At 38.3% G+C, this 17,694-nt stretch overlaps 1 protein-coding gene across 2 annotated transcripts in view; it reads left to right on the forward strand.

Moving 5' to 3' along the window:
* Nucleotides 1-17,694, forward strand: part of SPATA6 (spermatogenesis associated 6) — a 183,450-nt gene that overhangs the window by 145,078 nt on the left and 20,678 nt on the right. For both annotated transcript variants that reach the window (XM_019957509.2, XM_019957510.2), the window contains exon 12: nucleotides 5,869-5,960. In XM_019957509.2, coding sequence (XP_019813068.1) covers nucleotides 5,869-5,960 — 92 coding nt within the window. The remainder of the gene's footprint in view (nucleotides 1-5,868; nucleotides 5,961-17,694) is intronic.

The raw sequence follows: 17,694 nt of genomic DNA on the forward strand, positions 1-17,694 counted from the left end.
CTGAGAGAGATGGGAATACCAGACCACTTGACCTGCCTCTTGAGAAACCTGTATGCAGGTCAGGAAGCAACAGTTAGAACTGGACATAGAACAACAGACTGGTTCCAAATTGGGAAAGGAGTATGTCAAGGCTGTATATTGTCACCCTGCTTATTTAACTTATATGCAGAGTACATCATGAGAAATGCTGGACTGGAAGAAGCACAAGCTGGAATCAAGATTGCCGGGAGAAATATCAATAATCTCAGATATGCAGATGACACCACCCTTATGGCAGAAAGTGAAGAACTGAAAAGCCTCTTAATGAGAGTGAAAGAGGAGAGTGAAAAAGTTGGCTTAAAACTCAACATTCAGAAAACGAAGATCATGGCATCTGGTCCCATCACTTCATGGGAAATAGATGGGGAAACAGTGGAAACAGTGTCAGATTTTATCTTTTTGGGCTCCAAAATCACTGCAGATGGTGACTGCAGCCATGAAATTAAAAGATGCTTACTCCTTGGAAGAAAAGTTATGACCAACCTAGATAGCATATTCAAAAGCAGAGACATTACTTTGCCAACAAAGGTCCGTTTAGTCAAAGCTATGGTTTTTCCTGTGGTCATGTATGGATGCGAGAGTTGGACTATGAAGAAAGCTGAGCGCCAAAGAATTGATGCTTTTGAACTGTGGTGTTGGAGAAGACTCTTGAGAGTCCCTTGGACTGCAAGGAGATCCAACCAGTCCATTCTAAAGGACATCAGCCCTGGGAGTTCTTTGGAAGGAATGATGCTAAAGCTGAAACTCCAATACTTTGACCACCTCATGCGAAGAGTTGACTCATTGGAAAAGACTGATGCTGGGAGGGATTGGGGGCAGGAGGAGAAGGGGACTACAGAGGAGGAGATGGCTGGATGGCATCACCGACTCAATGGACATGAGTTTGAGTCATGGGAGGCCTGGCGTGCTGCGATTCATGGGGTTGCAAAGAGTCAGACACGACTGAGCAACTGAACTGAACTGAACTAAATTTTCTCTATATTATGATTTAGAAATTTAAATCTATTAAATGTCCAGGGTGATAATGCAAATTAGAACTAATAGTTAAATTATATTTGAATTCTTGTCCTTGTACACAATTCATTATAAATAATGTTTTGAATTTGATGGCAATAAAAATCTTGTAGATATTTTAACTATACGTGAGAATTTCATTTGAGAATGATGGTGTATAATTAATTAAATACTATTTAATGAGTGAGATGACAACCTTTTTAGTTGTGGCTTTATCTTAGAGTGTTGAACTTCTTTTGTCCTAAGTTTTTCAGTTTGCAAGCATGAGTTAGATACCTTTTATATCTTTGTTCCAGGGTTGTTCTAAGTATGATGTCAGTTGCATGTGTAATGATGGGAACCTTAAGAGAATCTTTAACTTACTGCCAGTTTCAGGGAAGGAGAGCCCACAGCTTCTTTTAATAAAGTGTCATTTTATTAATGACTTTTGCTGAAAGAAAAATTTTTCTTCATGGAATTCCTAAAAAAGTTTCTTCTAGGTTAAATTTTTACAGAATATCCTCTTAAAAAACTAACTGAATAGATATTAGCTGAAAGACTTTGACCTTAATTTTCATATAGGGGAATAATCTAATGGCTTAGAATGGAGATTTTTATTTTATAGCCCAACTTATTTGCATTGTAGCAGACAAGATAATGTAAATTATCTGGGTTTAAATTCCAGCTCTGCCACTTAATAACTTGAATCTTTGGGTAAGTTATTAATTTTTCCAAGTTTCAGTGCCTTTTTTATAAGGTTATTGAGGGCTTATAAGATATTCATATGAGAAGTACCTAATTCAGTCCTGAATACCTTGAAGGAACTCAGCAAATATTGGTGTCATTCATCTGTGTTTACATGTGGGCAAATGGGAATGTTGATGAGAAATAAGAAGGGAATCCCTCCTCCATGCCCCAGAACTGAATTTTTCTGGCATTAATGAGACTGATATATCTCTTCAAATACTTGCTTTACTCATAGTTAATAGCTTTGGATAAAGTGTGTTGTTTGTTGCCTCTTTGCTTTTTCACAATTTAATCTTTAAAAAAAAAGCCTATAAGGATGCTTGTAAGAGATACGTATGTGTTTGCATATGTATAATAAATGTCCCAAAATACAGTCTTAAAATTTGAAAAGAATAGCCATAAAGGCTATATAGTCTTTTTGTTTCTTGGGGCAGAATTTCCCTCCCTGAACTCCTTGGTTCTGGATAGGTATCAGTGCTCTATAGAAATAGCTTTAGTGACTGTGATCTTACTCCCTCTTAAGACACTGTTCTGGCTTTAGAATGTTCTATTTATTAGAAAGGTCTTCTTCATTTTGTCCTTTATTGTATCTCATAATAATTCTACCTGTCGATCCATTCTACTCATATATATTCACAGAATAAACTAATCTTATTTCATGTATATGCAGGAATCATGTCTTAATCATCTTTCTGTCCTTAGAGTCTAGGATAGTAAGTGTGCTGTGTATGCTCAGTCACTCAGTCATGTCCAACTCTTTGAGACCCCCATAGTCTGTAGCCCACCAGGCTGTTCTGTCCATGGGATTCTCCAGGCAAGAATACTGGAGTGGGTTGCCATTCCCTTCTCCAGGGGATCTTCCTGACCCTGGGATTGAACCCGTGTCTCCTCAGCTCAAAACAGGGGTTATTTAATGAATATTTAAGATTCAGATCTTAAAGGCAGTTCTGTATTTTTTCATACAAAAACTTTTAAAATTCAGTCTACGTTTTTATTACTTCTGGTCAAAAATTTTTTTCAACCGTACTGACAAAATTAAATAAGGAATATTGATTTATGTTTATTTCTGATGTCATTTATTATATGATCTAGAAATGAGTAAACATTTTTTCTTTTATTCCTTGCACTTTCTCTTGTAATGTTTTTTGTACTCTCTACTGGCAATAACATTTTCTGTGATAATATAGTATATACTCTTCTTCATTGATTTATCAGACTGGACAAAAGTAAGCAACATCCATCTATATAGTATTTAAGAAAAAGATATATATATGATAACAAGGAAAAGTTGAAAATAAAAGTACAAATACTTATCATCCAAGCACTATTATAGCTGTATTAAAAGTAAACCAAAAAATGTCAGGGGAAAAAGCATTAATAGAAATAAATGGAGTTGCTTCATAATGGTAATGTGCTCAATTCACCTGGAAATTATAATAATTCTAAATATATGTTCACATTTTCTGTGATTTTCAAACCTGTTGTAGTATTTATTGCTTACGTTATTTACTTATTCATCTGGCTGTGTTGGGTCTTAGTTGCAGCACACAATCTTTGTTGCATCATGCTGGATCTTGCCTCCCACAGACTCTCTAGTGTGATGTGTGGACTCCCAGTGCCCAGGGCTTCAGTAGTTGTGGCACGTAGGCTCTCTAGTTGTGGCACACAGGCTGCAGAGCATGTGGGCTTCAGTTGCTGCAGAATGTGGACTCTCTGGAGCATGCTGGTTCAGTAGTTGTGGCACATGGGCTTAGTTGCTCCACAGCGTATGGGATCTTAGTTCCCTGACCAGGGACTGAACCTGCATCCCCTGCACTGCAAAGTGGATTCTTAATCACTGAACTATCAGTGAATGCTCTCTTCCTAATTAATTTCATGCCATCACCAATTTTTTTTTTTTTTGTGGCTAAACTATCATTTTTATTTTTTTTTCTAATTTTATTTTTAAACTTTACATAATTGTATTAGTTTTGCCAAATATCAAAATGAATCCGCCACAGGTATACATGTGTTCCCCATCCTGAACCCTCCTCCCTCCTCCCTCCCCATACCATCCCTCTGGGTCGTCCCAGTGCACTAGCCCCAAGCATCCAGTATCGTGCATCGAACCTGGACTGGCAATTCGTTTCTTACATGATATTTTACATGTTTCAATGCCATTCTCCCAAATCTTCCCACCCTCTCCCTCTCCCACAGAGTCCATAAGACTGTTCTATACATCAGTGTCTCTTTTGCTGTCTCGTACACCGGGTTATTGTTACCATCTTTCTAAATTCCATATATATGCGTTAGTATACTGTATTTATGTTTTTCCTTCTGGCTTACTTCACTCTGTATAATAGGCTCCAGTTTCATCCACCTCATTAGAACTGATTCAAATGTATTCTTTTTAATGGCTGAGTAATACTCCATTGTGTATATGTACCACAGCTTTCTTATCCATTCATCTGCTGATGGACATCTAGGTTGCTTCCATGTCCTGGCTATTATAAACAGTGCTGCGATGAACATTGGGGTACACGTGTCTCTTTCCCTTCTGGTTTCCTCAGTGTGTATGCCCAGCAGTGGGATTGCTGGATCATAAGGCAGTTCTATTTCCAGTTTTTTAAGGAATCTCCACACTGTTCTCCATAGTGGCTGTACTAGTTTGCATTCCCACCAACAGTGTAAGAGGGTTCCCTTTTCTCCACACCCTCTCCAGCATTTATTATTTGTAGACTTTTGGATCACAGCCATTCTGACTGGTGTGAAATGGTACCTCATAGTGGTTTTGATTTGCATTTCTCTGATAATGAGTGATGTTGAGCATCTTTTCATGTGTTTGTTAGCCATCTGTATGTCTTCTTTAGAGAAATGTCTATTTAGTTCTTTGGCCCATTTTTTGATTGGGTTGTTTATTTTTCTGGAGTTGAGCTGTAGGAGTTGCTTGTATATTTTTGAGATTAGTTGTTTGTCGGTTGTTTCATTTGCTATTATTTTCTCCCATTCTGAAGGCTGTCTTTTCACCTTGCTAATAGTTTCCTTTGATGTGCAGAAGCTTTTTTTTTTTTAAATCATTTTTCTTCATAATCTTTATTTAACAAATTTCTTACATAAAATGAAGAATAACATATTAATACTAATCCTTATAACAGTCTATTTGTGCTTACTAGTTCCTTTACCATCAGTTCTATTTCTGTGCCTATTTGACTGTAGAATAAAAGTATTATTCAATAGTTGAGAAAGATATTTGATACTGAATTATATAAAGTTAATATATATAAGAGCACTACTGTGAATGACATAGTTTACAAAAAAAGCTATCTCTTTAGAATTCTTTTTCTTCTGCCTTTGAGTGGATCTGTCAGGAGTAAAGAAGAGGCTGCCTGGAGTGGGAGGAGCCATGTGTTTTGATTGCAACTACTTTGCTTTTGTTTTCGCTTCTCATGGCTTGTTACTGCATTTTGGCATATGAGTGATAAAGCTAAGTCACTTCTTTGGGGGGCCATAGGTATGTCTAAATGCTTACATATGCATAGTTTTCCCAAATACTTATTTTTCAGAGCATAGGTATAATCTTTTTGAAGTGAAATGAAAGTCATTCAGTCGTGTCCGACTCTTTGCAACCCCATGGACTGTAGTCTACCACACTCCTCCATCCATGGGATTTTCCAGGCAAGGGTACTGGAGTGGGTTGCTATTTCCTTCTCCAGAGGATATTCCCAACCTGGAGATCGAACCTAGGTCTCCCGCATTGTAGGCAAATGCTTTACTATCTGAGCCACCAGGGAAAAGTATGTGAACTATCACTTCTGCACATTTTATTATGTATCTTGAGACAGTATCCATTCCTAATCATTCACTGATGCAAGAAACATCTGTGTGCTAGTCTCTGATAAACAGTGTAAGTGATACTATAACAGAAAAAAAGCTATATTAGTTTTATTTAACAGAATAATAAATTCTCATTTACCTTTTTGTTTCTTTCCTTAAGAAATTCAGCATTTAATTCAATCTCTTGTATTGGGAGAGGGGGATCACAATTACCAAAGAAACATGGGTGTAATTTTAATTATAAAATAAATTAATGGAAATCTTTAAATTTTTCAGGATGAGCGAGACCCAGAGAAAGAAGATGAACTGGAACTGAAAAGAGGTCTTTTATATAGAGACTCTGCCTATGACAGTGACCCAGAGTATAGGTATGAGCTTGACTAATGCAGTGTACAGAGATCTTCTCATAGTTAGTGTCCAAATAACCTTATTTTTAATCTGCAGGATTTGTGACAAATTTTTATATTTATTTATTTACTTATTTATATTTTATTTTAGCTATATAAAATCCTAGTAAAATGTTTTAATGTTTGCATTACTGAAAATTTTCAATGAAAACAGATATGGTCAGTTAATGGTGTTGCCTTTCTTTCTACTTAAAATTTACAGTGTATTTGGCTGCCTTGCAAATCCACATAGTCCTAATTTATTTCAGGATGTATTAACTCTCATCCAAACAACAGGTTTCATAATTTTTGTCCATAAGTAAGCTAAATTATTTTAATTTATTATAATTTAAAAATTATTTTTCAATAGTATAGGAGAAATTCAGCTCTTCTAGCCTAAAATTTCAGAAATGTTGTAGTAATAATAAAATTTTTGCAAAATTATACTAACATATCTCATGAAGACTTTTGAAAACTGTGTTAATTGCCATTAAGTGTGGTGTTAAAAACTGAATGTGTAAATTTTGAGTTTATATAACTAAAATTTCTCTGAGTCTGTATGACTGATTGATGCTATACCACTGATTACTATGTCTTCCGCCTTCCTGAGTTTTCTGAACAAGTGTAAGGAAAAAAGTTCCAGATAATGGAATATGTTTTATTGCTAACCAGGGATATGGACTGAAATCTCTGATCTTTACCGTGGTAGGCTCGTGTAAGCGTTTCACGAACATGTGAGGACTTTTCCTTGTGTTCATTACACAGAGTATAAATGTAAACTCCTGTCCAAAGTTACTGCTTCCCAATCTTAAAGGAATATTCTACTTTCCCTGTATTTTAAGTGAGTTTGAAGAAGAAGTGATTCAAACAGGAAAAGGAAGGTGCAAGAAAGTACATACCTTGGGAAGAATTTTTACCATTTATTATTGTTACTTAGACTTCTGTTCCCTAAATTATTGTCATATGGATTAGCATTCCAATTTTGTGTTCTGTATCCACATAATTAATTCTACTTTGGATAAGAAGTGAGTAGGGTTGATAAGGGGTTGGTAAACAGTCTGATTTTCAAAATTTTATATGCATGATATTGCTTCTAAAAATACAGATTTCTACTTTCTACTTCCGTAGATTCTGGTTCCTTATATATAGGAGTGAGACCTAGAAATTAACATTTTTAAAAATATTGTACATGATTCTAATGCAAGTAATATAAGGACCATATTTGGAAAAGCACTTGTTTCTGTTTAAAGTTTGCCGTAAACCTTAGTATTGATTCTTTTTCCAGTTCACAGGCAATGTTAATGGCTCAGCTTTAGGTCACCTGAGACTGTTTTAGTACCTCTCCAGTGAGAGAGTTAAGCAGAGCATCAGGAAAGTTATACTGACACATTTTTAAGATTACAGTACACTCCTTGCCTCTTCTCTTGGACCCTTAGGACATAATTGAAACAATAGGACAGAATGGTTAATGCTCCAAGACATTTTATAAGAGTACCTTTGTTATTAACTCCAGAAGGTACTGAACTGATCATGATATTATTTGTTTTATCCCCAAGTTTTATAATAGGCCAAGAAGTCACTCCCATTCTACTTTCCATCTCAAAGATGAGGGAATCACACTCAAAGTAATTACCCACTTGCTTGCCTTAAGGCTTCTCTCAGCAGAAGTCAAAACTTGAGATCTTGGCCAACATTACCCCTCTGCAGACATCCTCTGACACCGGGGTCAAGGGGAAGTCCACATGGACCTCTGGAATGGCTGAGTGAGGATCGCAGCAAATCCTCTCCTCCAAAAGCAACAAAACTGAATGGAATTATCAAAAAAAAAGGACTTAAGGACTCTGGAAATTGACTAAAAACTTACAAATTGAGAAGCATTTATCAAGAAAATCTACTGAGGTTCTATAAGAGCATTAGGAGTCTATGCCATTTTCCTTGGAGCTCCAAGGCCCACCTGGACCCCCAGATCCTTGGCACAAAGGTTTTGGGGCAGTTATGCCAAAAGTCAGGCAGTTCCTCTTCCTGAGGGGACTGACTTTATATGGAGCATAGTATAGGAAATGACATGTGTAGAGGGATTAATGGAAACAATAATGATCCTACTGGCAAACAGTAAGGGAGTACTTGAGATCTTACTTACTGTTTAATGGACAGACAATAAAATTCCAGGGACAAGATAGCCACAGCTGTCCTTGATAAAGTTCTATCTATCCCTGGTTGTCTAGAATATTATGTGTATGCATAGGCTGTAAATATGTTCAGGAGAGACTAGAGAGTATATTAGGGAGCCACTAGTCCATGGATGAATGTCAGATCTTGTGAAGGCAGAAAGCAAACTCCAGGGCAGTTTTGTCAACCATATAAATGTTAAATATATTCCCTAAGCCACACATAGATCCATTGGCAAAAAAATGGAAACTTTATAGGGTTATTGACTCTGACCCAATCATTGGAAAATCCCATGGATGGAGGAGCCTGGTGGGCTGCAATCCATGGGGTTGCTTAGAGTCAGACATGACTTCACTTTCACTTTTCACTTTCATTCATCGGAGAAGGAAATGGCAACCCATTCCAGTGTTCTTGCTTGGAGAATCCCAGGGATAGGGGAGCCTGGTGGGCTGCCGTCTGTGGGGTCACACAGAGTCGGACACGACTGAAGCGACTTAGCAGCAGTAGCAGCAGCAAGCTATGATGAGTGCCGAAGAATTGATGCTTTTGAACTGTGGTGTTGGAGAAGACTCTTGAGATTCCCTTGGACTGCAAGGAGATCCAGTCAGTCCATTGTAAAGGAGATCAGTCCTGGGTATTCTTTGGAAGGAATGATGCTAAAGCTGAAACTCCAGTACTTTGGCCACCTCATGCAAAGAGTTGACTCATTGGAAAAGACTCTGATGTTGGGAGGGATTGAGGGCAGGAGAAGGGGACGACAGAGGATGAGATGGCTGGATGGCATCACTGACTTGATGGACGTGAGTCTGAGTGAACTCTGGGAGTTGGTGATGGACAGGAAGGCCTGGCGTGCTGTGATTCATGGGGTCGCAAAGAGTCGAACGTGACTGAGCAACTGAACTGAACTGAACTGACTGAAGCTATGCTGACCCAGGGCAACCTCTAGAAGGCCAGGCTTAAAAATGGAAACAATAATTTAAAAAAAAAAAGAAAAGAACAAGAGACACCAGCAACTACAGTGTGCAAGGGAAACAGACTCCATGGCATAGGTCTAGACAAGTCACTAAACAAATAACAACAACTCTAGGTAAGGAGACAGAACCCAGAGTTGCTGCAATTTTTATCTAAATTGTTGTTTTTGACAAAAGATTATGGGACATGCAAAGAAACAGTTAAGTGTGACCCATACACATGGAAAATGAATTATTAAAAACAGCTTGAGCTGGCCCCGAGGATGTAGCAGCTATGTTTAAAGAACTAAGGGGAAATATAATGACAATCAAATAAAGAATATTCATAATGAGAAATTATTTTCTTTCATTTTTTTTTTCCCAGAAAAATCTATGCCCAGGACTCAATCCTTTATCTTATGATCTAGATATTCATTGTGGTTATCAGAGTACTTGTTATTGCATTTCCCGTGCTAACTGTCCTGTCTCTTCTATCACCTTTGAATATGAAATTCACTTGAAAGAAATCTCTTATTAAGAAATTATTAAGCGACCTTTTCTAATAATTTGGGATTTGAGAGCTGGATTCGGGAAAGAATTTACTACTGTGAAGATAGTCCTTCTCAACTTTCATACTGCCTTTCAGGAAATTTTGGACATTTGCTATTGTACCGTTACCAATTACCAGGGTCCTTAGATCTCTTTCTCTTTTTAATACCTTCTGTATATATTTCAAATTTCTTCAGTTTTCAGGATGTTGAAAATTCTCTTCCATGTATAATTTGCTAGGAGTCAGACACGACTGAGCGACTTCACTTTATTTTTTCACTTTCATGCATTGGAGAAGGAAATGGCAACCCACTCCAGGGTTCTTGCCTGGAGAATCCCAGGAACAGGGGAGCCTGGTGGGCTGCCGTCTATGGGGTCGCACAGAGTCGGACGCGACTGAAGCGACTTAGCAGCAGCAGCAGCAGCAGCAGCATCACTGTCCAGTTTGAGAATTAGTCCTAACTAAATATCAGGCAGCAGCAGTTAGAACTGGACATGGAACAACAGACTGGTTCCAAATAGGAAAAGGAGTACGTCAAGGCTATATATTGTCACCTTGCTTATTTAACTTATATGCAGAGTACATCATGAGAAACGCTGGACTGGAAGAAGCGCAAGCTGGAATCAAGATTGCAGGGAGAAATATCAATAACCTCAGATATGCAGATGATACCACCCTTATGGCAGAAAGGGAAGAGGAACTAAAAAGCCTATTGATGAAAGTGAAAATGGAGAGTGAAAAAGTTGGCTTAAAGCTCAACATTCAGAAAATGAAGATCATGGCATCCGGTCCCATCACTTCATGGGAAATAGATGGGGAAACAGTGGAAACAGTGTCAGACTTTATTTTTGGGGGCTCCAAAATCACTGCAGATGGTGACTGCAGCCATGAAATTAAAAGACGCTTACTCCTTGGAAAGAAAGTTATGACCAACCTAGATAGCATATTGAAAAGCAGAGACATTACTTTGCCAACAAAGGTCCATCTAGTCAAGGCTATGGTTTTTCCTGTGGTCATGTATGGATGTGAGAGTTGGACTGTGAAGAAGGCTGAGAGCCGAAGAATTGATGCTTTTGAACTGTGGTGTTGGAGAAGACTCTTGAGAGTCCCTTGGACTGCAAGGAGATCCAACCGGTCCATTCTGAAGGAGATCAGCCCTAGGATTTCTTTAGAAGGAATGATGCTAAAGCTGAAACTCCAGTACTTTGGCCACCTCATGCGAAGAGTTGACTCATTGGAAAAGACTCTGATGCTGGGAGGGATTGGGGGCAGGAGGAGAAGGGGACGACAGAGGATGAGATGGCTGGATGGCATCACTGACTCGATGGATGTGAGTCTGAGTGAACTCTGGGAGTTGGTGATGGACAGGGAGGCCTGGCGTGCTGCGATTCATGGGGTCGCAAGGAGTCGGACATGAGTGAACGACTGAACTGAACTGAACTGAAATATCAGGAAAGGGGTGATACTTCATGATGGGAGTTGGCCACAGAAATAGAGAAGAGTATAAAAATAATTTTAATTTCATGTTTAGAATATTACATGGCCATTTATAACTATCGCCCTGAATTTTTAGCTATGTTGTCGTTTTATGGGACTGGCTATTTATATAAACTGTTTTCTATTTACTTGTACATATTTTGCAGGTTACTAACAGTAGGAATATGCTCAACATAAATTTTATAATTATGAAATTGTTTATAACGTAATCTCAAAGTGACTAGTTTAAACTTTAACTATATGTTCTTGAATAACACAGATTGACTGTAATTTTAATCTCCTGCCATTGCTTACTATCCAGTTAACTTGATGAATTTACCAAGGTGTAACACATAGCCAAAAAGCTGTCTTTGGTACTAGTAAATGGGAAAAAAAATCAAAATAATACATAGACTTAAAGTCCCTTGAACAAGAATAAACTTTCAGTTTTAAGTGAGAAAAATGTTGCTTAATTTTAATTTGAATTCTTTGGATTTTGTGTGACCTGGTATATTATGATGTTTCAGATAATTTGTGCCTTGGTTCTGTTATAGTATGATATAGAGAATAACCAATGCCATCTTGTTTATCTAGTGAATGTCTATCCATTCTTTAGGACTAAGCTCAAGTTATTCCATCTTCTGAGATACCTTTTATGACCTCAGCAGTTCAGTTCAGTTCAGTTCAGTTCAGTTGCTCAGTCATATTCTGACTCTTTGCAACTCCATGAACCGCAGCATGCCAGGCCTCCCTGTCCATCACCAACTCCTGGAGTTTACCCAAACTCATGTCCATTGAGTCAGTGATGCCATCTAACCATCTCATCCTCTGTCGTCCCCTTCTCCTCCTGCCTCCAATCTTTCCCAACATTAGGGTCTTTTCAAATGAGTCGGCTCTTCGCATCAGGTGGCCAAAGTATTGGAGTTTCAGCTTCAACATCAGTCCTTCCAATGAACACCCAGGACTGATTTCCTTTAGGATGGACTGGTTGGATCTTAGACTGTCGTTTTTTCCTTTATCCTACCATTTCCTCTCACGTATATATTCTCAATTAGCAGTATTTATCCCATAATGATTGTTTCATTCTGTGTCTGTCTTGCCTCCTCGTGTTAAGCATAAGGCACCAATGTTTTTCCTACCTTTGTTTTTGACTGTGTATCAAGGTCTCTGATGTGTACTAGGAGCTCAGTTTTTTTAAAAAAGTTCAGATATTAAAATTAAGTCCTTTATTAATAATGATCAACTGCATTTGTTGAAGCTTTAAGGCATTACTTAAGTAAACACTGTATGGTTGTGATATTTAATAACATCTCTAGATGAGGAATCAACAGTGGAATTAATGATGATGAAAGCAACCAGATCTTATTTCTTGTCAGTGGCTCATTTCTACACATCCAAGAAAGGGAAGTAAGTGACCTGTAAGTAACCAGTCTTCAGTAAATTCATTTGAATAAACTTCTATTAATGTTTACTATATAGTTTATGTGAATAGTAAAAGAACTTAAACAACATCCAATTTTTTCCCTAAAGTTTCACATTTCTATAGAAAAGCCAGTAATTTACTGTAGTTCCTAGATGAGTGGTATCATAAATACCCTGGTATTTGTTAGAAATTCAAATTCTTGGACCCCACCTCAGACATATTCAGTTAGTTATTCTGGGTGTGAGACTCAATAATCTGAGTTGTAATAAGCCCTTCAGATGACTCTGATGTGTGTTAAAGTTTGAGAACTACTGCTATAATTTACCAAGAAATCTTGTTGTCTTTTTTTTTTTTTTTTTCCAAAAAATTCCAAGGTAATTCTGATATGCATATGGATTTTAAAAAGTGATTACAGGTTTTTCTATTAAATGGTAGCTTTGGTGATATAGAATTCTATAATATTTCTGTTGACCAATCATGATACAGTAGTATTGAGTAATAGTTACATAATCACAAATAGTAAAAGATGTTTATCAGTTTTCACAATCAATAGTCAGACAAAAAATAAAAGATAATTACAATTGCAAGTCATAATGGGGACATGATTAACCTAACAATATAAAATAACTGCATACAGTTTGGGGTGTCAAGTAGAGTATTGTAAGTGGAAGTGCATACATGCACAGGTTTTCATCTGCTCAGCCAATCTGTGTCTTTTGGGTGCATTTAATCCATTTACATTTAAGGTAATTAAATCTTACCTTAAGGTAATCCTATTACCGTTTTCTTAATTGTTTGGGGCTTATTTTCTTTAGGTAGGGCTTTTCCTTCTCTTATTTTCTGCCTTTAGCATTTGTTGTAAAGCTGGTTTGGTGGTGCAATTCTCTTAACTTTTGCTTGTCTGTAAAACTTCTGATTTCTCCATCAAATCTGAAGGAGAGTCTTGCTGAGTAGAGTATTCTTGGTTGTACATTCTTCCCTTTCATCACTTTAAATATGTCATGCTGTTCCCTTCTGTCATGTAAAGTTTCTGTTGAGAAATCAGCCTTATGGGAGTTCCCTTATATGTTTTTTTGTTGTTTTTCCCCTGTTGCTTTAATATTTTATCTCTGTCTTTAATTTTTGTCAGTTTGATTGTTATGTGTCTCAGTGTATTCCTCCTTGGGTTTATCCTGCCTGGGACTCTGTGTGCTTCCAAGACTTGGTTGACTATTTCCTTTTCCATGTTAGGGAAGTTTTCAGCTATTATCTCCTCAAATATTTTCTCAGGTCCTTTTTCTCTCTTGTCCTCCTGGGATCCCTATAATGTGAATGTTCATGTGATAATGTTGTTCCAGAGGTCTTTTAGGCTGGCTTCTTTTATTTTCATCCTTTTTTCTATATTCTGTTCGTGGCAGTGGTTTCCACCATTCTGTCCCCCAGGTCATTTATCCATGCTTCAGTTATTCTGCTATGGATTCCTTCTAGTGTACTATTCATCTCTTGTTTGTTTGTTCTTTAGTTCTTTTAGGTCTGTGGTAGACATTTCTTGCATCATCTCAATCTTTACCTCCGTTCTTTTTCCAAGATCCTGAATTATATTCACTATCATTATTCTGATAATAGCAAACAGTATGGGAGTACTTGAGATCTTACTTACTGCTTAATGGACAGACAATAAAATTCCAGGGACAAGATAGCCACAGTTGTCCTTGATAAAGTTCTATCTATCCCTGGTCGTCTAGAATATTATGTGTATGCATAGGCTGTAAATATGTTCAGGAGAGACTAGAGAGTATATTAGGGAGACACTAGTCCATGGATGAATGATTATGATATTATTTGTTTTATCCCCAAGTTATATAATAGGGCAAGAAGTCACTCCCATTCTACTTTCCATCTCAAATATGAGGGAATCACACTCAAAGTAATCACCCACTTGCTTGCCTTAAAGCTTCTCTCAGCAGAAGTCAAAAGGGAACTTGAGATCTTGGCCAAAATTACCCCTCTGCAGACATTCTCTGACAGCGGGACCAACCACTATCACTATTCTGACACTATCTTGTCGCTTCATCTGAGATGTAACTTTCTGCTTTTTCATACTAATTAACTTTCTTAACATGGTTTTGTTTTACTCCCTGTGGGATTGTGGTTCTTGCTTCTTCTGTCTGCTCTCTGATGGCAGAGGCTAAGAGGCTTGTGTAAGCTTCTTGATGAGAAGGACTGTGGTGGGAAAAACTGAGTCTTGCTCTGGTGGGCAGGGCCTTGCTCAGTAAATCTTTGATCTGATTATCTGCTGATGGGAAGGGTTTGCTCCCTCTCTGGTAGCTTTCTGGCCTGAGGTGACCCATCCCTTGGGAGTTAAGGGTGACCGCCAAGATGGGGCTTTCCCAGACAGCTGCCACCAGTCCCCCCATCCCTGTGGTGAGCCCCTGCTGACCCACACCTCCACAGGAGACCCTCCAACACTAGCAGGTAGTTTGGGTTCAGTTTCCTGTGGAATCACTGCTCCTTTTCTCTGAGTCTTGGTGCACTCAAGGTTTTGTTTGTGCCCTCCAAGACTGGAGTCTCTGTTTCCCCCAACCCTGTGGAAGTATTATAATCAGATCCCTCTGGCCTTCAAGATCGGATTCCCTGAGGATTCCCAGTCCCTTTGTCGAGTGCCCAGACTAGGAAGCCTGATGTCAGGTTCCAAACATTCACAACAGTGGGAGAATTTCTTTGGTACTATTGGTCTCCAGTTTGTGAGTCCCCCACCCAGCGGGTGTGGGATTTGATTTTACTGTGATTGTGCCTCTCCTGCCATCTCAGTGCAGCTTCTTCTTTGCCTTCGGACATGGGGTATCTTTCTCGGTAGGTTCCAGGGTCCTCCTGTGGATGGTTGTTCAATAGCTAGTTGTGATTTTGGTGCCCTTGCAGGAGGAGATGAGTGCACGTCTTTCTATTCCAGCATCTTGAACCAGAAGTCTCTTGATGGCTTTAATGATATTTTATGACATTTTATTTTCTGTTGTAACTTTAAAGATGCAAAATGCTTTCACAATTTTATTACCTCATATTAAAGCTTCTCCCTATCATCTATCCTGATCTCCAGGATTTTGAATCTTTCCTTCCTACATTCCTTACTTACATCTATCCATATATCCATCATACATCCATCCAGTATATTTATTCAGTCACTCATTTGTGTCTGACTCTTTGTGACCCCCCGGACTGCAGCATGCCAGGCTTCCCTGTCCATCACCAATTCCTGGAGCTTGGTCAAACTCATGTCCATTGAGTCGGTGATGCCATTCAACCATCTCATCCTCTGTCAGCCCCTTCTCCTGTCTTCAATCTTGCCCGGCATCAGGGTCTTTTTCAATGAGTCTATTCTTCACAACAGGTTTCAGCTTCAACATCAATCCTTCCAATGAATATTCAGGACAAATTTCCTTTAGAATTGACTGGTTTGATTTCCTTGCAGTCCAAGGGACTCTCAAGAGTCTTCTCCAATACCACAATTTAAAAGCATCAAAACTTTGGCTCTCAGCTTTCTTTATGGTCCAACTCTCACGTCCATACATGACTATTGGAAAAACCAAAGCTTTGACTACATGGATCTTTGTCAGTAAAGTAATGTGTCTACTTTTTAATATGCTATTTAGGTTGGTTATAGCTTTTCTTCCAAGGAGCAAGCATCTTTTAATTTCATGGCAGTGATCACCATCTGCAGTGATTTTGGAGTCCAGGAAAATAAAGTCTCTCACTATTTACATCATTGCCCCATCTATTTGCCATGAAGTGATGGGATCGGATGCCATGATCTTAGTTTTCTGAATATTGAGTTTTCAGCCAGCTTTTTCACTCTCCTCTTTCACTTTCGTCAAAAGGCCCTTTAGTTCCTGCTCGCTTTCTGCCATAAGGGTGGTGTCATCTGCATATCTGAGGTTACTGATATTTCTCCAGTCAATCTTGATTCCAGCTTGTGCTTCATTCAGCCCAGCGTTTCACATGATGTACTCTGCATATAAGTTAAATAAGCAGGGTGGAAATATACAGCCTTGACGTACTTCCTTCCCAATTTGTAACCAGTCTGCTATTCCATGTCCAGTTCTAACTGTTGCTTCTTGACCTGCATACAGATTTTTCAGGAGGCAGGTAAGATGGTCTGGTATTCCCATCTCTTGAAGAATTTTCCACAGTGTGTTGTGGATCCACACAGTCAAAGGCTTTGGCTTAGTCAGTAAAGCAGAAATAGATGTTTTTTCTGGAACTCTCTTCCTTTTTTGATGATCCAACGGATATTAGCAATTTGATGTCTGGTTCCTCTGCCTTTCCTAAATCTAGCTTGAACATCTGGAAGTTCTCGATTCACATACTGCTGAAGCCTGGCTTGGAGAATTTTGAGCTTTACTTTGCTGGCGTGTGAGATGAGTGCACTTGTGCCATAGTTGGAGCATTCTTAGGCATTGCCTTCTTTGGGGTTGGAATGAAAACTGACCTTTTCCACTCCTGTGGCTACTGCTGAGTTTTCCAAATTTGCTGACCTGACTGCAACACTTTAACAGCATTTTGAAATAGTTCAACTGGATTTCCATCACCTCCACGAGCTTTGTTCATAGTGATGCTTCCTAAGGCCCACTTGACTTAATATTCCAGGATGTCTGGCTCTAGGTGAGTGATCATACCATAGTGATTGTCTGGGTCATAAAGATCTTTTTTTACAGTTCTTTTGTGTATTCTTGCCACCTGTTCTTATCATTTGTGTGCCATATATCTTACCCTCTGACCTTTTCTTCATGTATATCACTTTATAGATATGTTATCTGAATACCGTGTGTAAAGTGGTATGTACTTGGTCTGCATTTCATACTGATACAGAAAACACTGTCAGGGTTTCAAGTGAGTTCCTCCTTTTCTGAGTATAAAACTTAGTCATGCCCTTGGTATCCTAGTACATGTTAAGCTGCGTAAGACCTTTCTCTTGTCTAAATATATGCAAGGCTTTAAAAATTTATAATTTATATCTTAACAACATTTAAATTTTGAAAGTGCTTAGTTCGCAGATATTATCCTAGTCTCTGTTCTTTTTTGTGTGTGTTTTTTTTTTAATAGCATTGTCATAATTAAATAGAGAGCTCCCTATTGAAGAGGCAAGAGAAAATTGCTAAAAAAATATATATCTAT

This window comes from Bos indicus, chromosome 3 (assembly GCF_029378745.1).
Source record: "Bos indicus isolate NIAB-ARS_2022 breed Sahiwal x Tharparkar chromosome 3, NIAB-ARS_B.indTharparkar_mat_pri_1.0, whole genome shotgun sequence".
NCBI lineage: Eukaryota > Metazoa > Chordata > Mammalia > Artiodactyla > Bovidae > Bos > Bos indicus.